At 47.5% G+C, this 25,653-nt stretch overlaps 2 protein-coding genes across 2 annotated transcripts in view; one reads left to right on the top strand and one right to left on the bottom strand.

The window, feature by feature from the left end:
* NCSTN (nicastrin) overlaps positions 1-17,484 on the bottom strand; it is a 28,015-nt gene extending 10,531 nt beyond the window's left edge. The window contains exons 1-11 of the mRNA XM_033174408.1: positions 17,302-17,484; positions 12,845-12,949; positions 12,305-12,428; positions 10,738-10,856; positions 9,142-9,287; positions 8,278-8,428; positions 7,401-7,507; positions 7,033-7,185; positions 3,788-3,892; positions 1,952-2,023; positions 692-867 (exon numbers count right to left, since the gene is read on the bottom strand). Coding sequence (XP_033030299.1) covers positions 692-867; positions 1,952-2,023; positions 3,788-3,892; positions 7,033-7,185; positions 7,401-7,507; positions 8,278-8,428; positions 9,142-9,287; positions 10,738-10,856; positions 12,305-12,428; positions 12,845-12,949; positions 17,302-17,407 — 1,364 coding nt within the window. The 5' untranslated portion in view covers positions 17,408-17,484. The remainder of the gene's footprint in view (positions 1-691; positions 868-1,951; positions 2,024-3,787; positions 3,893-7,032; positions 7,186-7,400; positions 7,508-8,277; positions 8,429-9,141; positions 9,288-10,737; positions 10,857-12,304; positions 12,429-12,844; positions 12,950-17,301) is intronic.
* A 225-nt stretch (positions 17,485-17,709) lies between these two features.
* The window catches only part of COPA (COPI coat complex subunit alpha), a 33,659-nt gene continuing 25,715 nt past the window's right edge, over positions 17,710-25,653 (top strand). Inside the window, exons 1-7 of the mRNA XM_033174139.1 lie at positions 17,710-17,818; positions 18,774-18,887; positions 19,668-19,741; positions 20,003-20,083; positions 20,289-20,365; positions 21,327-21,436; positions 24,507-24,616. Of these exons, the coding sequence (XP_033030030.1) occupies positions 17,779-17,818; positions 18,774-18,887; positions 19,668-19,741; positions 20,003-20,083; positions 20,289-20,365; positions 21,327-21,436; positions 24,507-24,616 (606 nt within the window). The 5' untranslated portion in view covers positions 17,710-17,778. The remainder of the gene's footprint in view (positions 17,819-18,773; positions 18,888-19,667; positions 19,742-20,002; positions 20,084-20,288; positions 20,366-21,326; positions 21,437-24,506; positions 24,617-25,653) is intronic.

Below are 25,653 nucleotides of genomic sequence, written 5' to 3'. Positions count from 1 at the left end.
GTGTGAAGCATCATGACCAGGGCCTCTGGACAGAGGTGTATCCAGGCTCCCTTGCACCCTTGGCAAGCAGCTGTATTGGTGCCCCCCATCCCTTGTACTCCTGGAAAGATGTACTGGCTCCTCCGAAGCTTGGAGAGGCCATGGACTGGAAACTCAGAAAGTTTGCTTTTTGTTGCCTTTTGCGCTCTGTCAGTGATGACTTCACACCCATGGGGTTGGGTGTGTTCTGCTTTGCTTCCCTTCCTCCTCTTACACATGGTCCACCTACCTGAACACATGGATGGGCAGGCCAGTCTCCTAGCCACTCCAAACCAAAGTGGAGAGGTGTGATTTTTGCACACACACCCCGAGCCTACATCCTTGGCACTGCCAAGGTACGGCCCTGCCTCTCGATTAAGAAACAGAGGTTTCCCAGGCTGCCGAGGGTTTTTGGCAAGGCAGCCTGTGAAGAGAAGTAGGCAGCAGGGGTTTCTGGAGGGCTGGAAACCCGAATCGGACGAACAGAATTCTAACTGTAGTGCCGCAAAACTCATTGGGAATGCACCAGGGCGGGAGGAGGAAGAGCTTTTGGAAAGCAGCTCTTGTGCACAGCAACTGCCGCAACTCTCTTTAAAAGACATTCCCTAGCCAACCCTCCCAACATGAACAGTTTGCAGCCAACATGAAGGGCAGGACTCATTGGGCCGCTTACCTGTTCCTGAAAGTGGACTTGTGATCGGCCAGCACCACGCCAGGGACCTGTCTGGCCCGCAGGAATCGCTGGAAGGAGGACGGAGGGAGGGGCTGGGAGGCGCCAATCACTTGCATGGTGACGCTGGTACCTCCACTGCTGTTTTTCAAGGTCTGCACCATGTTCTGAATGCTTTGCTAAGAAGTAAGGAGGAGGCCAGTGATGACATTCCTTTCTGAGACCAGCTTATGATTATGAAGATGCATTTGTTGCAAACACCACTTGAGGTGCAGCATTTGCAGGGAAAAGGCTATATAAATAAACCTGACTTCACAGCAGCAGCAGCAGCAGCAGCAGCAAAGCAAACGCAAGCTGTCTGCTGCAGCTTAGAACTGCAGAACGGCCTCCGCTCACCCAGTTTAGCAACTGCAAAACCAGACACGTTGATGTGATGCTGGGGGCAGGCTGTAGCCACATCATCCAGTGGTGTTCAAGAACATCACAAAAACTTCCAAAGAACCACACCCACACCCACATGGAAAGCACTCAAAGTTAAAGGCCTTGTGCTACTCGCCTGCCACTCTCAGGAACTGTCATTTATATAGCATGACTGGAGGTCTTGCAGGTGTAAAAGGACAAGTCCCTGCCGCATGGGCTTACAATGCAAACTTTGGACATGGGACACAATTCAGTTCCATTACACAGACTTTGTTTCAGTACGTGGTGAGGACCAATGGGCCAAGTCTAAGGCTTTGGGGGGAAAGGGATTACAAGGAAACAGGAGAATTGGCATCATGCGACTGTTCTCAGAGGCATAGGAACAAGGCTGGAGTCTTTTGAAGGTACAGGGGACCTCCAGGGTGCCAAGGGTAAAAGGCCAGACAGGGCACGGCCACAGAGGGCTCTGAAGGCAAGGACCAAGGCGCTTGTGCTGGGTCCAGGCACAGGCAGGAAGCCAGAAGGAGGGGCGTTGCATGACTGGTGTTTGGAGGGGTGAACCAATGGACAGACGTGAGGGGGATGAAGGCAAGACAAAAGGAGACGGCCGCAGCTGAGGGGAAAGACAACTAGAGCATGAGACAGAGCTTTTGCCCTTTGCCCAACATGGCCATACAGACGTCAAGAGCAAAGCAGGCAATGCTTTGGGGATCACTGCTAAAGGCAGTGGACTGGCAGGAGAACAAAGCAGGTCCCCATCCCACCATGCACAGCCTTAATTGCCCCTCAGCGCCACCTGAGAACCAAAAAAATAAATTTAAAAAAAGCACTTTTCATCCTTACCCCTGTAGACTGGTTCTTCTGTGATACAGGATCTGTGTGCATCCACAGATCGAAGTTATCCATCAGAGCAACCTGCAACAGAAGGAGTGCCCGTCATCCCACTTGGTGGCAGCAGTGCAGTGGCAACTTAGGCTGTCTGGGAAGCAGGCAGAAAGACACCCCACCCCCCCAAGAAAGCCTGACCAACAGGAGCTGAAACAGGGCCTAACACAGGGGTCAGCAAACTTTTTCAGCAGGGGGCTGGTCCACTGTCCCCCAGACCTTGTGGGAGGCCGGACTATATTTTGAAAAAATATATGAATGAATTCCTATGCCCCACAAATAACCCAGAGATGCATTTTAAATAAAAGGACACATTCTACTCATGTAAAAACACGCTGATTCCCGGGCTGTTCGCAGGCCGCATTTAGAAGGCGATTGGGCTGCATCCAGCCCCCAGGCCTTAGTTTGGGGACTCCTGGCCTAACAGCTGGAAATACAACTGGCGAGGGTTTGCTGTCTGGGCAGGAAAGGAGAGTTAGTTTTTTTACCCTTCAGAGTGTGAAAAGAAAATGGCCACTTCCAACGGCTTATCTAGCACCAGCTGTTTGCAAAGAATTTTGGACTAGAAGCCCTTAAGTGCCACTCTGGACTGAGCAAGAGAAGGCTCTCAGAATCAATGAGCACTTCTTAATTATGCCTTAACTGTTCCGAGCTCCTGGGTCTATACTCTTGCTTCACAAATTTAAATACCCATTGGTGGAGCTTGGGAGTTTCTCTTAAAAAAAAAGGGGGGGGGGAGTAGCCTAGTTACCCCAGCCCTGCTTTAGGTGGTCACTTTGGCCTCGAGAACATGACCTTCAGCCCAGTTGCCTTGTCCTTCCGCCTGGACTGTTTGCATCCTGCCTTTCCTCTGTGCTGGAACTCAAGGCGGCCGACCTGGGATGTGCATGTTCCCAAGACACAGATACATCATTGCAAAACTGCAGCATTATGTCCCTTCACATGTGCCTTGGGACCCCTGCATGCCTTTAAATAACCAATGAACAGTTATTTGAGAGATGGAGAGAAACATGGGACCAAATTAAAGAGAGGGAGGGCTGAAGTGAGGGCCAATTCTAACTTTTGCTCCTCTGGGGTTGGGAAGCCAGGAAGAAATTGTTGAAGTTCAATGCCTGCTCTGGGTTTTGGAGGTGTGAGGCAGGAGAGGCTTGGGGAAAGATGCCCCTTGGGGATAGATGCCCCTTGTGGGCCCTCTCTGCCAGTTAACAGCCCAGAGGAAAAGGAGATCTGTTTCCTCCCTCTTGCCAATGCTTGCCTGCTTAAGAGAGGCCAGGTGGACAGGCAGAGATAGCATGGAGAAGAAGAGGGAATGGGGCTAGGGGGCTCCAGGGACTGACAGTAAGCCCCCTGCAGGGGGGTTGGCCTCAACTGCCTGAAGACAGAGTGCCCTTGATGTTAGCAAACTATAAGGAAGAAATCATTTTTTGTGTGTGTCTTTGCTGTGTGAGATGTGGGTCAGATGCAAGCCACCCGCTGCCACAATTAGTGTCAGAGCCTTCTCACGTTGCAGACCTCATATTCTCTGGTCCTTTTGTTTTCTTATTTACTTAAATGCACTTATACACTGCCTGACTGTGGAAACAACGACAACCCTCAAAAAGGTAAAACAATAAAATCAAGAAATCCTTCCCTGCTCCGCAAATATTATTAGTTAGTTGGCACCCATCTGCCTAGAAATGCAGAATCCACCCTCTGGGACATGGAAGTGGGCAAACATTGCAGCAAGATGGAGAAGGAAAAGCCACTGAGTTTATAGCAGAGGGAGGGAGAGAGAAATGAACTAAACTTCCCTACCTGACTCAGCTCCAGAAAGGAATGGATGTTTTCCAGCTTGACTGGGAAGTGGCCGTTCTGCATGTCATAAACCATCCGTGAGCTGCCGATGTAATCAAAGGTCTCCTTGAGAGGGGAAGGCAAATTCAAAAACAGTCACAAAGCAGGCTTTGGCCACCCAGCCTCAGCTGTAAACCACAATGATTGGAAGAAGATGCAGCATTTATTATACAGCACAGGGGCACTGCTGCAGCAACCACCTTGCAAATTAGGCTCATACTTACACGCCCATCTTGCAAGTGGTGGAGAGGGGAGGGAGGTTTACCCGAGGCCAACTATATGGCAGATCTGAACTGGAGCTTCTAGGTTCACAGCTCAATCTCCTAACCACAGTTAAGCTACTGTCCTTCCCCCCTCTGAATATGCAGCGCAGCAGGTAACGACACCAACCTACCTTGCGGGATCATTGTAAAGTTTATTGTGGGTAGGCGTGTGCGAAGTATTTTGAACAGCCTAACAGTGCCAGATACTGCATCAAAACTACTGGTTTCCCAAAAGCTAATTCTGCAGCCTTGGGAGGGAGGTCCTCATTGCCAATTCTCGCCCCCCCCTCCCACTGCTCCCCCACAGGGTGGGGAGATCATATGGAGACATCACAGGACTTTGGAAGCCACCGCAAAGTTGACAGCGCTGAGCAAATGAGGCCCTTCGATGTTGATGCCTGGAGGGGAACATCAGCTGCTAACCATCGGTTCCCCCTCTCCCATCTGCCCCCTCCCCTTCCAAATATCCTCTTGGCTTCACACAGCTGCCAGCTCCCAGAAATTAAAACTGGTTTGCTCCAGAGTGTGCATATATTTTTAATCCTTTCCATGTGACGTTTTATGTTCGGAGGCAGCGGGGCCTCCGCATACCCGTTGCTGGGGGACAAAGAGTTGGAGCCGGCCTTCCTGCCATGCTCCAGCACTTCCTGAGGAGTATCTGGTTGGCTGTTGCTGCTGGTGAGAAGATGCTGGGATAGGTGGACCATTCTACCCCCACCCCCCCATGCCTGATCCACCAGGGCTAATGTTACGATGCTAACATGCGTTGATGTTGACACCCAACCTGGTTTTCACCATTCTTGGCCAGCTAAATCCCAGCCAAGGGAAAAAATCTCCCCATCCCCAGACTGAAAGGGGAAAAGGAAGCTACAAAAGTCTACCCAGGAAAGAAGCCTCAACAGAGAGAACCATGTACCTTCATTTCAACTCATTAGCAGCTCCCTGGGGTCTTTTGGTTGCCACTCCAAGATAATTTTAAAAAGTTGGGGACAGAACCTGAAGCTCTCTGTGTGTATAGCAGATGAGTTATGCTCCCCAGCACCACAGAGGGCTGCCCTCCAATTGGGAGTGGCTTTCCAGAACCTTTTTAAAGGGAGAGGCCAGGGATTGTCCTATTGCCAAGTCAGATCATTGGTCCATCTAGCTCTGCACAATCTCAGCTCTAACTGGTGGAGCTGTCTGGGGCCTCAGGCAACAGTTTTCCCTAGCTTTGCTTCTTCTTTGTCTTCTGTTAGTATGCAGTTTTAAATGCCTTTTTTAAAAAAAAAGAAATTTAACAAAGTAAGGAAGTATGTATAATACTGAGTTATCAGGTCCTAAAACACTAATAAAGACGCCAACAAAAATTATGTCCAGCCAAAAGCACTCCAAGCAGGTCATACTCAGAGTAGAGCAAATGAAATTCATAGGCTTGCCAATTCCAGTGGGTTTGCTCCAAGTATGACTATTGCTGAATACCATCCTTCAAATTACGTTTCTGCTGCATTAAGTGTGCTCTATTGAATTTTCTTTTCCTAACTGAGTATTTCAGCTGCAATGATGTTCACTATTGGAAAAAAAACCTTTATGGATAAATTTATGCAATGTGTTAAAATTAAGTTGACATACATTTTAGCGCTTGGTTACTAAATAGCAGTCAAAGCAAACATGCTAGATCAGATCCCAACAGATTAAGAGCATCAGAACATTTTCTGCAAAATCCACATCACTGGCTAATTCCCTGGAGGGGCTGGGCTTGGGTACATCTGCCTCTCTGATCATTCGTTTCCGAGGATAAATACATTTATTCCAGGGCTCAATGGATACGTTTTCCAGCTGAGAATAACAAAGGCCACCAATGCGATTCCTATTCCCAATGCAGAAACTGGGAGAGCTCTTTCAGCCTGAAGTACACCTGAAGCTGTCATACCCTGAGCCTCGATTATCCTTGGTCCATCTAGCTCAGTATTGGCTACACTGACCGGCAGCAGCTCTCCCAAGCAGTGTTAGAAACTTGGATAAATAAGCTAATTGCCAAATAGCATCTTAAACCCAGATTACGGTCACCACAATGGAATGTCTAGGTATCTTTTTTGCAATGAAATATGATGATGATGGTAATGTTTTCATTCCTATACCGCTTTTCTATTTTAAAGAATAAAACTCGTGATGGTTTACAACACATTAAAACATCAAATAAAACAATCCAGAATTCAAGCTTCAAGGAAAATATTTCAGATCCTACTCTGTGACATTTTGCTCTCCCCATCTTTATTTACCTACTTAATTTATACAGCTGCCCCATAGCAGAAGTACTCTAGGAAGCCAGTGTGTCGGACTAGGACCTGGGAGATGAGGGTTCAAATCCCCACAGAGTCATGAAGCTCGCTGGGTGACCTTGGGCCAGTCACAGCCTCTTAACCTACCTCACAGGGCTGTTGTAGGGATTAACTGAGGAGTGGGGGGGGGGGGGTGAACCATGGACTCCTTGGAGGAAAAGGTGGGACATAAATGCAGTGAATAAGCTCTTTTGCTTACCTGCTTAAGAAAGCTGGCAGGGCCAGCTAGATGGATAGGTCAGTTGCCAACCTGGCATCCAGAGATCTCCACGTGGTCACAACTGGACCCATGCCAGTCCTGGGGAATTTCTAACACTGTCTCCAAGGCCAGAGGGGTCTTTAGCAATATAGGAAACAACCTTATACAGAGCTAGATTCTTGGTCCATCTAGCTCAGGGCTGCCTACACTGATTGGCAGGGGCTCTCCAGGATTTCCGACAGGAGTGTCTCTCAAACACACCTGGAGATGCCCTCGGGGACTGAACCTGGGACCTTCTGCATGCAAAGCAGACCTTCTACCACTGCCCTTTCCTGCCAAACCTAAGATGCTGGGCCCTGGTCCCAGGCCCTTCTGAAGGGAAGCTCCTTCCTTCCCTTGCCATGAAAAAACAAGACCTGATCTTACCCCCTGGAAGAAAACAAACATGATGTTTTTCGGCAAGGACTGAACTCCGGGGATCTTGTGGATGGCTTCGGCTGCCGCCAAGAGAGTCACAAAAGATGCCACGGCACTCTCTGCCCCAGGGGCCACATTCCAGAAGAAAGAGTGGCTGTCCATCTGCCAGAAGCAAGAGAAAGAGAGTCAAGAAGGTCCAAAAATTCACCAACGTTTCCATTGCCCTGTCTGCATGCATCCTTTGGGTCTCCAAGGGCAATTCAAAGTGCTGGCTTTAATCTTTAAAGCAGGGGTAGGAAAACTTAAGCAGGGCTGTGTAAATATGGATTCTGCTCTAAGCAAGAAGAGCCCCCTGCCTCCACGTGCGCAACACCTACCCGACTGGAAGCAATGATGACACTGTCCGGGTCCAGCTTCTCGGAATCGTTGATGGGCTTCACTGTACTCCACACGTTGTAATCTTTGAGAGGATCACAGACAACCTCTGGAGCGGAGGGAGAAAGTGACCTCAACAAAGCGCAAGGAGCACAAACTGGCCGGCTGGTCATTCCTTGGCCTGGGAAGACTGACTGACCCCCACCATGCACTGCGACCTGCCTTTGTGTTGTCACCCCTCAAGGCAGCTTTGAAACAACCATTTGAAACTTTGAAATTATATTTGACGTCTAGCTGGGAAAAATGAGATCGAAGTCTTATCCAACTTAAGCAGCCAGGATCCCCACCCCCCTTTTAAAACACCACCACCACCACCTGAGTCCAAAATTTTCTGCATCAGCCCTCCCCAACCTGGTGCCTTTGAACTCCAACTCCCATCAGCCGCAGCCAGCATAGCCACACCGACTGGGGCTGAGGCTGATGGGAGTTGTAGTCCAAAACATCAGCTTGGCCAATACAGTTCTGCATGCAAAATATGCATTGTATCAGTGAGCTGTGGCAGCTTGTGAACCTGCCTCCCTAGATCAACAGAAAACAAATCTGCTCCGTCATCTAAGAGACAGCCTGTCAGATATCTGAAGGTGGCTGTATCACATCACCTCTCAACATTTCTTCCCTGGGCTGAACGTACGCAACTCCTTAACCCTTTCCTCACGGGGCTTGCAGGCTCTTCGCCATTTTTGCCACCCTCGTCGGAGCACCTTTCAGTCTGCTGGTATCTTCCTTCAATCATGCTGCCCAGAATTTCCTGATGCACAGCTTGGCAGCTGTCAGCCTCGTCTTGGGACACTTCCCCATACACCGGCCCTGTTGTCTCACCTGGGTTGAGGCTGAAGGTGCTCTGAATGGCGCTGCGCCGCATGCAGGTGACGGTGCTGGTCACGGCGTGCATGTGGGAGGAGAGCTGCATGGCACACAGCGGGTACTGTGGGTCGGATCCGTTGGTAGGGAGGTTGTAGGATTGGTAGCACTAGAGGGAAACAGAGAAGGTGGGAAGGGTTGGAAATGCAACACTTCATCAGACTCATTTGCATGTGTTCCTTACAGTTGTATTCATGGTCTCCCTTTGCTGACAGGAGGCTCTTTGCTCCAACACAGTCTTCTGTGGACAGAGGCAGGGAGCCATTTCCCCCCTATTTAATGTCCTGCAGAGCTCCCATGCCACTTCCCATGCTGTTCCAGAGGGCTGCAAGATAGGTACACAAGCTGCACATATTCCATCAGTTTAAGTTGCCATTCTTCGTTAGTTGGGACCTCGCTCGTTTTCCATTTTGGGGCTAACAAAACACGGGCCGCAGTAGTAGCATACATAAATAATCTTTTTTGACATCCGGGAATTTCCATCTGATTTATCCCCAGGAAAAAGGACTCTGGTTTTTTGGGGAAAGTACTTTTAAACATTTTTTTCCCCATTCGTTATAAATTATTTCCCAATACTCTTTTACCCTTTTACAGGTCCACCACGTATGAAAGAATGTACCCCCGACCTCCTTGCATCTCCAGCAGAGGGCTGTGATCTTCTGGAGCTGATTTGGGATGGGGAAGCACAGTGAGCTACTGAAGGAAGAGAGAAATCAAAGGGAAAAGATTGCCTTTCCTTCACTTTATTTCTCTCCAACAACACCAATTTTATTAGTTGTACCACGCCCATCTTGACTAGGTTGCCCCCCTCCCCCGCAGTACCTTCTTAATGACCTCTGTTTCATTCTCATCTTGAAGGAGAAAGATGGGGAAACCAAAATCCATGTAGGAAAGGCCGCTGCCGAGGGGGTTCCACACGGTCATGTTGCAGTGAGCGTATTCAGGGCCATAGCTGCTGTTGTAGACACCTGAAGGACAAAGTGGGAAGAGTCAAGGCACCGCTGAATCAGTCTCGTTCAGAAGGAAATACCCATGTCACCTCGAAAAGGGCTGTCTAGTAAACAGCCATCTGTACTGTGATGCACCAAGACATTTTTCTGGTGGTGACTGTTAAGCCTCTTGCAGCGACGGTCCCAGCTGCCCTAGTGTCTCAGGAAAAAACGGGTCCCTGGCTGCTGTTAGGTAAACTGCCCCTAGAATAGGACAGGGTGAGTGAAACTATCTAGTGACAGAGGATTAGGAGGCGACAGGGGCTGGATGTCATGCCTATCCCTGACCTGGTACCATGCATGAAGCCTTTAGAGGGTGACTTGTGGGTCAAGGACCTTGAGGAACATGCAAAGTCCCCCAGATCCAATGCTGAGGATCTCTTTGAGAGACTTTCTGGGTTCAAGAACCACTAAAATGGCCAAAGGAGGAGGTACAGCTTCCCCCCCTCAAGTCCTTGAGAATGCCAGTGCCAAAAGCACACAACCAGGACTGTGATGTTGACCCATTGTCATTTGCCCACTCATGAGTAAGCAACCCTGATACTCCTCCCTCCCAGCAGCTGTTTTTAGGGTGTGTTTAGGAGGCCAGAGTATATAAGGTCTCCTTCCTGAGCCTTTCAGCTGCTGGGAACAACACAGGCGTCTGGCTCCTGCTTTCCAATTCTAATCTCCCTGCCTTGCTATCTCGTTACTTTGTCTGAACTCCCTGTGACACTGACCTTGGGCTGTTGCCAGACTTTGCCTCTGGATAATATCAGGACCTAGACTGATTCTCTGTGGTTTGCCTGGGCTGTGCTGCATCTGTAACCCTGCCCTCATTGGTGATTACTTTGGCAAAAGGGTTAAATCTCTTGTTAACTGGGGCACCCCCTGGAGCCTGACATTGGAGGAGGCAGCGAACTACAGGAAAGAGGAACTGAATGTTGGGACAAGAGGGCAAGAGGAAAGGAGGAAAAACTGGGAGAAAAGACAGGGGAAAAGTATGCTCAGATGCCATGGAGATGAAGGTGGCTGGAATAAGAAGAGAAAAAGAATTGCCTAAGAGGCTGAGCCTTTTAAGCAAGAAATTTTTGGTTCAGAGATTAGCTCTGCCTTAAGGTAAGCCCCTCCCTTCTCACGCTCATCACACCTACAGTGATGATGCTGATTCAGGATTGCAATAAGTCTACACACTTCCCATCAGCCCCAGTATCATGTGGCTGTTCTAACTGAGGCCAATGGGACTTTTAGTCCAAAACATCTAGAAGACACCAGGTTGACAAAGGCTGGTCTACATCAAGAAAGGACTATGATGACATTAGATAAGGCTAGTCAAGGTATGCTGCTGTTTTCCCCATCCTGTCCAGCCCTTCAGAGGACTTGCAGCAGGAAGAAGTCCCTTCTCCATAAATTAACGTAGCCCACAGGCAAGTCTTCCCCCCCTCCTTACCAAAGCCATCATTGGGGCACCGTAAACCAGGAGAGAATCCTATGTAGGGACTGGGTTTGGAGATGGCCACAGCGAGGCCAGAGATGCGGGAGCTGCCCTTCAGCTGCTGCATTACATCACTGTTGAGAAATGAAACAAAAATAATGAACAGACCTTCTGGGGGGTTGTTTTAAATTTTTAGCTAGTTATCGCCTGCCTACAGCACTTAAGGAGCGAAGCACAAAAGGGGAGACTTCAAACAAAAAACATGGTATCACGTGTAACAAATTATAAAAGGAGAGAGAGTTTAGCCACATTGTGTCCCCCCCCCCCCAAGGGAGAAGCAATTTTAAGTAACTGGAATGCGTAACTTCCTCCTTATCTATTTAATGCTTTGCAGAATGACAGGAAGTCAAGGCTGCACTTGGGTGTTAAATGCCATCTGGTCCTGATAAACCATCTTCATTCATTTATTTTTCTTAATGAAAAAGAGTTTAATCATTAACTCTCTCCTTCTCATCACCCTACTGGCATGAACTCTTCAACCACCCCACCCTTTTCTGCATTCCCCATTTTCTTTGGCTCAAGGGCCACTTCACACACACACACACACACACACAGAGTCCCTTAAGAATCTAAAGAGCGTGTGCTGTGAAAAATTTCTACGCCAAGTCCTTTTTTTCAGCTACTCCCACAAGAAATACCATGTGGCATATCACAAGATATTCACATGACCACAACTGTCTATGTAGTGCACAGGAACAACACAGGAAGCTGAATTTTACTGAGCCAGTTTCATCTCTCCATCTGCCTCAGCAGTCTTCCAACCATTTCAGGCACACCTTTAAACCTAAACATGCATTTGGGGACCCAGTTCTTAATTTTGATTTTGATTTTGCCATCTATCAGTATGGTGGTAGTGCTGCTGTTGCAACTCACATTAGATCAGGCCGCGATCAGGTACTTGGTCCTAACTCAGCAGATGAAGAGCAGTGATGTAGCTCAGCATTGCCTGCCATAACATGCTTTGCCTCCCCAGAGTTTCAAGCAGGAGTCAAGGGAGATTCGCCTGATTTGCACATGCTTGGAATTGAACCTAGCAGCTGTTCTACCCCTGAGCTTCAGCCCAGACTGCAGCCCAAAACTCACATTATTAAATGAGATCTGGTACCATGCAAGATCACACACAGACAAACTTAAAAACAAACTCAACGCAATGAGAATTGAGAACAGGAGAAGCTAAGCTGTGAAAAGAAGGGGTTGGAAGCAGGTGGGGGGGGGGAAGAAGATGTGAAACATACTGCATGCAAGACGAATATTTCATTCTCTGCTGACACTGATCTGCTGAGAATCAACAGTGCCAAAGACCCAAAAACAGGTGGAAGGCACACATGGCAGAAACACTGCTAAAGCCCCACGTTGGGCAAAAGATTTCTGCATTGAAGGAGGCTGAACTAGATGACCCTCATGGTTCCTTCCAGCCCAGGGGGCTCTCTGAGATTTTCTAACAGAAACAAGAAATACAAGCACAATAAATAAGTTATGCACTTTTTGTGGGGGCAGCAGCAGGGGGGGAATGGTTCATTACCCGGTGAAAAGCAATCCATCTAGCAGCACCATGTAAGGGGAATGTGGCCCGTCCTTCAGCACCCAGTTCAGGTCAGATTTCTTCTCCACTACATGGATTACTCCAGTGTCTCCATTCAAGGAGGCTGCCATGAGAAAGGAAGAGGTCCCTGATGCAACATTCTCACCAGATAGCTCCCTTGGGTGTTTCGTTTTCTGTTGCTTGGCAATTGCACTGGACTGCCCCCCTCCCCGCTAGCTTCTAAGCTGTGCTGTAAATAAGACTAAGTACATGAAACTGAAATAACTACCACTTCTTCCCCAGTTTACTCCTGCTTCCCCTTCCTCTGCTTGTTCCTCCCATGATGAATTTCAGATTGCAACCCCACCCAGCAGGGGCTGTCCTCTTCAACTCTAAAACACCACACATATACATCAGTGACATATATATCTAAAATGCCACCTGCTGACTGACAAATTTGTGGCTGAGTAGATGCGGTCCAGGTGATGTAGCTCCACCTTCTCTCCCAGGCAAAAATTCATTAGAATGGGATACACTCACACTGGCAGCCAACTTGATGAGTAGCGTTCAGGAGGCGGACACACGATGCTGTCCTGTTCAGTGGGATGTAGATTTTCCTCTCAACAGAGTTGCACCAGCCTGCACCTGTGGAGAGAGAGAGAGAGAGAAAAAAAAACAGATGTAAAGATCCCAATCTGGCCTCAACTATCCAGGCCTAACCACAGAGTTGGGAGGGAACTTATAGGTCAGTCATAGGAAAACTTGGCCCTCCAGATGTCCTGAGACTACAATTCCCATCATCCCTGGCCACTGGTACTGTTAGCTAGGGATCGTGGGAATTGTAGTCCCAAAACATCTGAAGGGCCAAGTTTGCCTATGCCTGTTATAGGCCATTTAGTCCCACCTCATACTGATGCAGGAAATCCACTAGTACAGTATCCCTGCTAGGAGGCCATCCAACTGGCAGCCTCTCTGCAGTCCCCACTCAAGGACTGCTCTCATTTCCTTGACAGCTCAGTGAAATGGTGTGGCTCAGGAGTAGCCAACATAGCAACCTCCAAATGTTCTGGATCAAAACTCCCATCACCACCAAGCACTGGGTGCAGTTGATGGTAGTATTGGCCCGAAATGTCTGGGGAACGCTATGTTGGCTACCCCTAGCCCATTTTAAGTGCTGGCTGCACCTCACACTTGAGTGTGTGGCACGGTCTTTAGAGAACCAGAGAGATCTGGATTCAAATCCCCACTCAGTCACAAACTATGAATGACCTTGGGCTAGTGTAATCTTGCCTTGTAAATAAATCCATGTAAGAGACTTGCCTGCTAAGACTAATTTCCATGTGGGCTGCAGAGAGAAGGAAGCAGCCTCCTCCCAAAGCCAGTATGGAAATGCAGACTGTGGGCCTCATAGCAGGCTAGGAAAAATCGATGCCGATCAAGCAGATTGACTGAGGGATGGAATAACCCTTCTCCCTTTTGCCTGTTTTATCTCAGCGACTCAGAGCCAACAGTCCATGAGATGGTATTGTGGAGTCTGGAAGCCCTCTTTCACAACATCTCAACCAGCAACCAACAGATCCTCAAAGTATTGCAAACATGCCCCATCCCCAATCCAACATCTAATCAGGGTGTTTTTTTTTCTGGAAAACTCCAAAATAGAAAATTCTCTTAAAGAAATTAGGATAACTTGCATTTTTTTAAAAAAAAAAATCAGGTTGCAATAGAAAATTTTCTGATGCTGTAACCTAAAGAGTAAACTAACTTAGCATGTTTATTTTATTTGCATTCAGTAAACAAAAGTAAAATCTGAATCTGACGAGCTCACCTGTTTGCAACTGGCACCCATTAATTGCTGCTAATGAACTGATTAAACGATTTTTCCCATCCCGTGTTACTGTACGCAAATGAAAAAGTGAAGCAGCAAACACAACCCTAGCCTTGAACATTCTTCATGCCATGTGCAAAACTAAACCACAATACAATTGCTACATTCACCAAAAGCATGTGACTAACAGTATTTCCATCCCTCAATCCCCATCCATCTTTTGCTCACTCATTTACTACGACAACCTCCTATCCTATTAGGGAGACCTGCTAATTTAATAAATTATACTTGTTTAACTTCAGCCCATTTTGAAGCCAACTTTCACTGAACTTAGCTTTGCTTTCACTTCCAAGGCAGAAAGGTTTTCTGCTGCTTCTCAAATTGGTTGAGGTTAGAAAAACCTCAGCTGGATCCCTTCTCCCCCAACACTGCACTTCAGGGTTTGCCTTTACACACATCCAGTATCACCCCTTCCTTCCAGCCATCCTATGTCATAGTCTCCCGAAATATGATGCTAAGCACAGAGAAAAGCTGTGAAGCTTTACCACCTCTGCTTACAGATCTTGCTCTTCTATTTTTAACAGCTGCATGACGCAGGTAGAAAATTAAAGCAACTGAATGGTTTTCTATCATCGTCTTCAAAGTCAAGGTAAAGATTACAAAAATCCAATCTGGAGGTAATTGAAGCATGGTTGACTGAATGTGAGTTGGTTTTCTTAGAGAAAGGACATAGGCAAAGCTGATAAAAAGGCACTCCTAGCAACTGTCACCATCTGGGCATCCAGGAAAAGTAAAGATGAAGGAATCTTCTACACTGTATAACCTGCTCTTTCAAGAAGGCTGCATCCCCATCCAGAACAGGTTCAACTATCTCTCCTAGGCCCTCATAGTACCAGTGTCTAGATTAAGTATTGGTTTGTTAACGCTCATCTACTCTAAAATTAACTACAGATACCCGTTTATTATTTCCATGGCCTCCTTGAAAATAAATAATGGGAGGACCGCACACTGGTGATTTGACTCAAGATTTTATTTAGATATTAAGAACTATGCAAGACATAGCTGTCAACTTTTTCCTTTTTTTAAGGGAAATTCCCTTATTCTGAATAGAATTCCTCGCAAGAAAAGGGGAAAGTTGACAGCTATGACCATATGGAACTTTGTGCTATCTGAGAAGTCAAAGGCGACTGTGCAAAACAGCAGTCTCCAAACACCAACTGCTTTCAAAAAGGAATGGAACCACTAAAGAGAAGAAAGACATGTGGCCATCACAGCAGGAAATTATGGTAAATGGAACTGAAAACTACTAAGATATCTGGGAGAATCAACGGGGCTGCACTTCCCCTGTTTGTCTCCATCTGAAACCCATTTTGAGGCATGGAAGCAACCAAAGTGTACTTTTATGTTGTTGAGGTTAGGCTGATACATAATCTCTTATATCCTTGTCCAATCTTCAGGGGAATTGCTGTTAGTCCCCCAGGGCTCAGATCCACCAGCCATACATTCAATACTGTGGCCTAATTTTATGGAATTCCCTTCTAGTTGAAGTCAGATTTGCCCCCTTTGTTGAACTTCCAGTGCCTACTGAATACTTTATTCCAGTAGGCAGTTTGACTGAATTTCCTGATTTTAACCCATTTTAATTTTCAATGCCTTGTGTTTGTATATAAGTGGTCTAATTTTTTTTAATGAACTACTGACATGATCAATATTAGTTGTCCCTGTATTACAGATGCCCAACAGGCTTTCACAAACACACACATTTTTTTTGGCTTTTTTAACGGATTTAGTATTCAATCCGTATGCTCAATGCACAACTCATGTCCACCAGCAACCACTCACTTAGTATTGTGGCCCCAATTTTATGGAACTCATTTCCAGCTAAGGGCAGGAAGCCATCACCACCAAAGTACCAGCACCCTCTGAAGACTTTATTCCAGCAGGCATTTTAAGTGAATTTTCTGATTTTTATAATTCTAACTGATTTTAATGTTCATTGTATTACATTTGTAAATAAATAATAAACTATGAACATGATCATTTTTAGTTGCCCTCATGTTAAGAGTCCCAACTGACTCCAACTACAAGTCAGGCATTTAGTGTTGGAGGTCCCATGCTCTATAACATTTTTTCCAGCAGAGATTCCACAAGTTTTCTATTGACTGTCAGCTATCTCTTAGAGCTCTTTTTATATCAACAGGCCTATGAAGCTGTTTAAACTTTCTTGATGAGCCAGCCATTTTAATAATCATTGTGCATCTGGCCCCTGTCTTGTACATCTTTTTTTGTTTGCTATTTTATGAGTTTCTAGCATATAACCTCACAAAGCTTGGCAAGCAGTGGAGACCCTCAGCTAGAGGTTACCGCAAAGCAGGGAGTGAAGAAAATCAAAAACTGTTGTAGCCATGAAGTCATCAACTTGTGAAATGAGTTCCATGATATCAGATTGCAGGCTAAAGTCCCTCCCGGGTAGTACAGATGTAAAGTTCCGTACATATGGGAGTCTTTGGATGAGGAAGCAGAAGCTGACATCCCCCCTCCCCACAAATTTATGGGAATACTGATTTGGGTTACTAGCTAGAGTTCAGTTCTTTTTTCTTCTTTTTTCGTTTCCCCAAAGACAGGGAGCGACTATTGCATCTCCATCACAGAATCCTGTACCGACTGGGAGGGGCTTATTTTGCTTGCAACCTCCGTCTTGGAACAAAGCCTACAAGCTGACCTCATGGCCAAAACATCCCCCTTAATGTTTTTCCTAAATTTTAACACACAGACGCACCTTTTTGTGCATCGTGTTGCTTAGTGAAGGACGCTGGAGAACTCAAAAGCTCCCCACGCTTTCGTGACATTTGGGTTGGTCCCAACGAAGCCTTAACCGAAAATGCTTTGGGACTTTTCCTACCGCTTCACCAGAGACCAAATAACTGCATTTGCTCTTTCACCGCGATTCTAGTGACCAATGGACGACACTTCGCACCTGTGGAACACCCGCCTGTCCGGGAAACAGAGGCCTTTGGTTTCCCTCGGCGGCTCCCTCCCAAGCTCCTCTCAGGCAAGGTCAGGTTAGGGCTCTGGCGAGCCTCCGGAGAGGCACGAAACGCCCCTTCGAGGGAACCGGGGGTCCCACCACCTCCGCCACCCAGGCTTCGCAGGGGCGGGGATGTTGCCTCACCTGCCGCCAAGGCGCACAGAAGGAGCCCCCTCAGGAGCCACCCTTCAGCTTCCCTCATCATCCGCCCGCAGCTGCTCGCCGCTTCCGCCTCCTCGACGGCCGCCATCTTGCCGGCGGCTTCCGCTTCCTTTCCTTCTCAAGGTTCATGGGAGACGCTCTGCCCCGCTCCCCCGCCTCGAGCGACCTGAGCGGGAGACGGTCTAGTCGTATGCCGCCTCTATGGTTTAAAGCGGCGGCCGCTCCCTTCCTGTTTTTGTCCTCGGCGACTGGTTCTTTGCTGGAGGCTCTTTCCTCCGCTTCCCCCAGGAGGCGCTCTTTTCTCAGAAAGGCTGTTCCCTCCCCCCTCCCCCTATTTCCGTCTGTAATCTATGGTTTCTTGGCCGGAAGCGGAAGTGCTGAGTTGGCGGCGGGCGGTGACGTGGAGTCTGCTCCGGCTGTCGCTTCTGCTTCGGGTCGCGGAGGCTAGCAGGCCCGAAGATGCTCACCAAGTTCGAGACTAAGTCGGCCCGCGTCAAAGGTACCCTGGGAGGGGGAGGAGGGCCCATCTCCTTAGCGTTGCTCAGGTCTACTGGGGAGTAAACCCTGCTGCTTTGCTCCCAGGTTAGTGCGCGCACGGTCGTACGTAGCCTTACGCTCACGTATGAAGTGCTCCCCGTTAAGAATAGCGGGGCTTGCTTCCGAGTAGACCTGCATGGGATTGCCGTTGGGGCAGAGGGTTTTTCCGCCTCGGGGAATCAGTGCGAAAGTTGTGAAGGTTACAAGCGCAACATCTTGCGTTGTTGGTAGATAACGGGGATGTTGGTACTTGTGTGTGTAAGAGAAATTACATCTACAAACGTTATATATGTATCTACACATGTATGTATGTTTATGTGGGTTTGCATAATGAGTATATTAAAGGATGTGTACGTGTGTAATAAAAATTAGGTTCAACCCCAGAAGGGAGTCCATGAACCCCGGGAAGAGCCTTAGTAGGGCTCCCCTCCTCTCAAGAGCACTTATGAATAAAATAGAGACGATACAGAATCTCCCAAAGCTCTGTTCATGTCCACACACTTTAATATATGCCATAAAACAGGGACTTAAGTTCTCTTCATATATCATTGCATAATGTAGATCCATATCATAGCTGTCAACTTTTTCCTTTTCTTGCGAGGAATCCTATTCGGAATAAGGGAATTTCCCTTAAAAAAAGGGAAAAGTTGACAGCTATGATCCATATGCGTCTGAAATTTGGGGTCGAGGCAATGTGGCGTAGCTGCTAGACTTTGACAGTTACCCACCAGATATGGGGGAGCCTTGGAGTCACTGTGGTGTAATGGTTAGTGGATTGGACTGTGACCCAGGAGACGGGTTCAAATTCCCACTGAATGTTAAATATTTTGCTGGCGGACTGCATGCAATGTAGACAGCAAAAATAATAGGAACAAATACGTTGTCTGTAAATCATCCTTCCCTCTTTTCCTTCCCAGGGCTGAGCTTTCACCCTAAGCGGCCTTGGATCTTAACAAGTCTGCACAATGGAGTGATCCAGCTCTGGGACTACCGGATGTGTACACTCATTGACAAATTTGATGAACATGATGGTAAGTGGAGCTCCCTTACAATGTTCACATATATGCAGGGTCTCTTGCCTGAAAAATGTGGGAGCCTGTGGTGCTTTATTGCACAGATTTCTGCAAATCATGATGTGATTAGAAGCATAAATACAAGTGGATCCAATACCCTCAGATAGGCAAGTGGATGTTCGATTGCCTGTATGAAGATTTTCTGGCATGTTTTGCTGCAACACTTTAAAGCAAATTTAACTTAAACCTATATAGGCCTTTGTCACCTTTTTATAGGCACAGAGACTCATCCTCTGAATTAACTTCTTTCCTTTATTCTGTTCCTGTTCATGTTATCCTATGAACTTGGAGCTATATTTGGGGGGAAAGTGCCTATTTGTTTTTAAGCGCTGTGGTGGAAGGTAGGAGTTCATGAAAATGGAATCTTTCTAGAGTGCGGTTTGCAAGAAACGTGGGCTAAAAGTAGTCCAGTTGCAGCCCATCAACCTCACACACCCCCAGCAGGCTGTTGGATCTAAGTCACAGGGAAGGTGTATGTGTGTGTAGAGGACAAGAAAGTCACTGTGGGGTTTTGCAGCTGCTATTGCCACCAAAGGAACTAAGAGTTGGCTGGAGGTGTAGTATGGTTTGGGGCTGTGGAATCCCAGTGGTGAGTCAAGGCAGAACTCTTCCTCATTGACAGGAGAAGAAATCAGAGCAGCCAACTGGAATGGACAAAAATCTATTGAGTACTCCTGTTTAATAAGTACCAGAAATGGGGAAATATTTACACAATCTTTGGTATGTGTGTGTTTCTAGGCCCTGTCAGAGGGATTGATTTCCACAAACAGCAGCCGCTCTTTGTGTCTGGAGGGGACGACTACAAAATTAAGGTAATGAGGGGCTCTTCACCCTCTTGCAAGAAGTCAGCATGAGGAGAAATCTGTTGAAAGCTATTAGCCATGACAGTGCAATTGTCCCTGCATGGGCAGTGGCAGAATATCTCTGACTGCCAAATGCTGAAGAAGGCTCATTTAGCAGTAGTCTCAGCACAGACGGATGAATATGTTTAAAGTTGCCAAATGGGATGCTTGTGGGGGAACCTGGAGTGCTCAGCTCTCTGGTGTATACACCCTGTCATGTCTGACTTTCAGGTTTGGAATTACAAGCTGCGTCGCTGTCTCTTCACCTTGTTGGGCCACTTGGATTACATCCGCACCACGTTCTTCCATCATGTGAGTCCAGCAAGGTGCTCCCAGTCCTGCTTTTTCCTGCCAAGATCCTGTTTTGCTGCTCTACAGGCCGTTAGGTCTGAAGGCCATAGAACAGCACTGGGGTAGCAGCTCTGCAAAGTATCTTTGCTGCCTCTTTTCATGAAAGCAATATGTAGCAGAAAGAAAAGAAAGAGATATGTGTCTTTGGTTTTTTTTTTGTTCGTAGGAATACCCTTGGATACTGAGTGCTTCTGATGATCAAACCATTCGGGTTTGGAACTGGCAGTCCAGAACCTGTGTTTGGTAACCAAAACATACTTCTTCATTCAGATGTCTTTTGTTAGTGGTTCCCAAGCCCTTTTATTGAAAGCACCCCCTCAGCCTTGTAGTCTGCAATTCATAGGTGAAATTGGACAATTTATAAAATCATATTGCCATCATATTATTTACATAGCATTTTCTAAGTGTTCAGTTGATTTCAGGTACACCTTCTCAGAAATGCAGCAGCAGGCATAGTGGTTAGTGTCGGGCTGGAACGGCTCATCTTTGAAACCCACTGGGTGCTTTCAGAGTGTGCTATCTCTCGGCCTAACCTACAGTGCAGGATTGTTAAGAGGAGGAGGGAGGAGAACTGCATCAGCTACCCCAGGCTCCTTGAAGGAAGGGTGGGATCAAATGCAACAAAATATGCCACCTGAATTATCTGTTTCAGAAACCAGCCTATTGTGAATGCAATATGTTTTAACTGTTTTTAATTCTGAATTTTAAATTCCCGTAACTCCCCATGGGACTTGTTGGTAAAGGGCAGGTAATAAATTTAATAATAACACTTAATAGTTAAAAACAAATATTCAGTATGCTGGGAGTGAGAAGCATGACTGGAGTGCTCACCAAGCCTTTTCCCTTGAATGTGATCCTCCTGGGAGTTTGTAGGTGGGAGGTGGATAGCAGATCTCATGTTTCATACCTTCTGTGTGAAGTGAATTTCCTCACTTAGTGCATTGCAGGTAGCTGAGAGTGTGGAGATCTGGAGAGCCAAGAAATGCTGTTGTTTTTCTGGCCTTGTCAGGAATGGCGCAAAAGGGCAGCTGGCCCCTGACATCCATTCTCGGCCCTTTGCAAGAGATTTATGCCGAAGGGGGATGGCTCATGAATTTTCTAAATAAATTGCTTCCTGCTGTCTTGTTGAATGAATGACTTTGGTTTTGAATACTCAGAGGAACTACTCATAAGTGTTTTCCTCTCTTCCCTGCCTTCTTCCTAGTGTGCTGACTGGACACAACCATTACGTGATGTGTGCTCAGTTTCACCCTTCGGAGGACCTGGTGGTATCAGCCAGCTTGGATCAGACTGTGCGCGTTTGGGATATTTCTGGTGAGCTGCCCAGGTCGAGGGGGCTGTCCAGCAGCATCACCACGGTCAAAACTGCAGTTGTTGAAAGTGGAGCACAAGAGAGGAGAAGTTGACCGTAGACCATCCTGGCAGGGCAGAGGAGTAATTAGAGTCCAGCCCCATTCCTATGGCACCAGCTCTGCTTTGCAGAAGGTGCTGTGAAACCACAGGAGATCCTGGCACTGTGTTTCCCTCTGTTTTACTTGATTCCTTTTAATTGGTAGAAACCGCCCACTCTGCACACTTGGCATCAGTTTGTAGCTCCTCAGCTGTTAACAGCAGTTGAGAAGTGCAGGAAACCCCTGTACTGGGTGTAAATGTGCAACTAGCAAATCAGCACTACGTGGAAGGAGCCATGAACCTTGAGGATCTCCATTTGATCAGAGTTGTCCAACCAATCAAATACCTCTAGGAAATTCCTCTGTAGCTAGCCAGATGCCTCTGAGAAGCCCTCTCCCAACTGCCCTCTTCCACTTTTGATGCCAGCAACTGGGATTCAGTTTAATTATCATGGCCAGTAGCTGCTGATAAATGACTCTTCCTTCACTATGGCTGCTGAATCCCTGTTTAAATACATCTATGGCTGCAGCCCTCACTTCATCTTCCAGCAGCAAATTCCATCAGAGAATTGTGTGTCATGGTATCAGTTTAATTGGATGCACGATGGAATAATGCTCTTCCCCCAATTTCTGTAGTGCGTTGAATCTCATTGGGCCCCAAGTTCTCAGAATCTGTTCTTGATCTGGTGGAAACAGCATCGCACAATTTGGGAGTGCACGGGCCCATATGATGGGCCCCTGGGCCAGAGCAAAGGAGCCAAGGCACCTGGATGCTCATGGAGGAAGGATCCTGCTCCAGTAAAGCTGCAGGCCTTGGGGTCTAGCTCCTGGAAGCCCTCTGGAAAGTGAACCTGTAGAGCAAGTGTGATGAACTTTTGGTGCTCCAGCTGTTGCTGAACTGCAAGTTCCATCAGCCCTGGCCATTGACAAGGGATTCTTTGCAGAATTCTTTGAGCTAGGGAGAGTCATGCCCTGGTTGCAAAAGAGGGAGCCTTAGGAGGTGGGAGTGTGGAACATGAAAACTGAGGACAAGGACCCCTCCCCTTGTGAGTGCACAATAGACTCGCCGCTTTCTCGACTGCAGTTTTCATCTGGGTGGGCTGCTGGAGTTTCGTAGCACACATTCAGACATGACCCAGCTGTGGGGAGGGGAGGGGAGAGGATTGCTGCTTCCTGGCTACTGACGGGGAGAGCTTTGTCATCTCTTTTGCCAGCACCCTTGCTGCTACGTTCACATACTCTCTCAGCAGAATTCCAAACTGGTTGTTTGGAAGACCCGTAAACTTTTCCAACATCTTTACAGATCTGGAAATGTTGAGTTAATTCCCACTGCTGGTTGTCATCCTCTCTCAAAATGCCAGTTAGAGAGCAAAGTGCTGGGACGAAGGGAGTGTCTCCTGCACAACAACCGTAGGCCAGAATTGTCCCCATGATGCAGATAGGTCCATAGCTTGTCTTAAATCCACCTAGTGAACTGGCCAAGTGCAATTGGAACCTGGAATGTCTTTCACCACCTCCCTGTGCTAAATCTTGTTCCTTACATTTTGACAATGGAAATTTCATCCTGGGTTTATAGTGATTTGTAGCCTCATCCCAAACTCTCCTGATAATTAGTGGGATGTTGTGGATTTGCTGCACTTCTTGGAGAAAACAGACAATCATATCAACCATATGGGTGGGTTTCCAGGGCAACTGAGTTCGGGATCCCCTTTGTTCCTGCTGAGAGAGTGCGTGAAAGGAGCCGGTTTGGGTCTGGATTCTGGTTGCCATATTAAAATGCATGAAAAAGCTGCGTTGTAACTGAAGTTTCCCTGCTCTTGATACTAACAATAACCTGTCGTGTGTTTCTGAAATAATTCCCTTTTTTCCTCCCTGCACCCTTTTAATCCAGGTGGAAGCTGAGCCTTGACATGGATGGCAGGAAGGGAGGGCTTAACAAGAGTTAATGTTGCACAGCAATTTCCTAACTGTTCCTTGCCGGGGGCACACTTTGTTCTTAAAAAGTTAAGCCTTGTTGAGGTTCCAGGCAGCAAAAGGCTGGGCTGGGGAGTTCTGGAAAAGCTCTAGAAGCATGATGGTGCTAGGCTTCCTAATGAGTTGGGAGTGCTGTGAGCTTTGTCCAGGGTGGTCTAACACTTCGAGGGTGATGCTTGTTCTTCAGTTCTTGCCTGAGCTTTCAGAGTCCCCTTTAACTGTACCCAACTACCCGGGAGCCAGACAGTGCCTTCGCATGATCAGGCTGTCTAACTGCCCTGCAGACCACATTAATCCCCACAGCTCTTGTACACCTGCCTGCCTGTCTCTCACACAAACACCTCACTCTCTCTCCCACAACATTAAAAAGCTGGTTCATTCTGTGAGTGTCCTCCTTTCCCTCTGGATTTGTGTAGCTTCTCCAAAAATTTTCCATCTGTTGTTCAGTTCCTTTGCCACCTCCTTGAAGCCCCAGATGTTTCAGTATCTCCTGGATCAGGCGTGCAGGTGGTTCCTTCCACTCTCGACTCAAGGAGACTCCTGTCTGAGCCTAGACCTTCCTGGATCTCAGCCCATCATGTCAGGTTCCTTGTTGAAAGTGCCCGCCTGGTTATGTGAACTTGAAAGCTTTTAACAGCCAAATCCGTATTTAAAATATGAGGCCAGAATGCTTCAGATCTAAGTACTGCTTGACTTTCCACCCCTTTTCTCTTTGACCTTCAATCAAGTAACTCAGCAGCGGCAGCATTCCTAGCCTGGTGATTTTTTGCTTCCTGATTGCAAAGACGTCTCAGTTTCCCTAGTGAACTGCAAAGAAATGTAGAAATCACTTCCTACTGTGCATTGTTCTGGTAGATATTCGTAGGGAATGAAAATAACTTGTAGTCCCTTTTCTCTCTGTTCCATTTTACCCGCTTATGTCTTCCATTTATATAAACAGCCTGTCTCTGAATTTTGCAGCATCCTCTCACTAACCTCATGTTCTGCCCCTGCTCTCTTCACTCTCACCTTTCGTGAAGGCCTGAGGAAGAAGAACCTCTCCCCGGGAGCCGTGGAGTCGGATGTTAGGGGAATCACTGGAGTAGATCTCTTTGGCACCACTGATGCAGTGGTGAAGCATGTCCTTGAGGTACTCCTGGCTTGGGCAGGGAGTGGGTGGGGGAGGCACCTTTGCATATCTGCTATTTTAAACTGCTCAGAACGCAAGCAGCTGTTGGTAGGGGCTTTGGACCCTGCCCTGAGTAATTCTGCAACAAGGAGCAGCAAGACCTGCAACCTCCAGAGCTGGATTGCAAGAAAGATCCTTGCTTCGGGGATCAAGCCTATTGCAAACCATTGTTTATATGGTGCCACCAACGTGCAAAGTATTAAGGGCATAGCACCCTGCCCTGAGAAGTGTGTGGTCTAAAATTCAGCTCTGGGGAACAATACCAGAAGCAGGACGGGAGATGAAGTAGGGAGCAGGCAGGGGAAGAGTTCATGTCCATTGCAGTTCTTGAATGTAACAATTTGGATAATGAAAGGTTATGGCAAAGGTTTTTTTGGGGGGAAGCAGGGTGGGTGTTTGAAGGAAGGATTTGAAGTAAGCTAGAGAGGTGGCCTCAAAAGGGTGTTCTGGAAGGTGGTTCCGGACATACAAGAGGAGGCAAGGGTGAAAGGGCAGGGAAGTTTGAGGGAGTAAGAAAGAAATCTTGGCTTGGTCAAGTGTGGGTGTTGGACAAGCAAAACTCTTGGTGGGGAGATAGCAGGGTCCTAGGATGGAGAAGTGGAGAGCTTTGAAGATGAGGAGCTCACAGTGGATTGGGCAAGATGCAAAGCCCAGTACATGGAGTCGAGGGCATTATGTGGTCAGTAATGAGAAATATGGATGGTTTTGGTGGCTGAATTCTGGGTAAAGAGGTGGGGGGGTGGGTGTTCAGGGGTGACTGCAAAAGACCAGGGAAGAGGCGGTTGCAGTCGTTCCCTCTCCCCCTGGCCCAGATTGTAAAGCAGAGTTTTTGCTGAGGGAGGAGCAGAGAGGCAGGGCCATATTTAGTCCCTTCTGACTGTAGGCATGGACTGGGTCCAATTGGATTAGCAGGCAGGGGGTGGCAGCTACAGCAGCTCTGCTCCTCACATCCCATTGACTGGCACGTGTTGCTGCTGTATGTTGCCACGTCCCAAAAT

This window comes from Lacerta agilis, chromosome 17 (assembly GCF_009819535.1).
Source record: "Lacerta agilis isolate rLacAgi1 chromosome 17, rLacAgi1.pri, whole genome shotgun sequence".
NCBI lineage: Eukaryota > Metazoa > Chordata > Lepidosauria > Squamata > Lacertidae > Lacerta > Lacerta agilis.
Note: the sequence above shows the minus strand (reverse complement) of the source record. Positions and strands in the feature narration are given on the sequence as shown.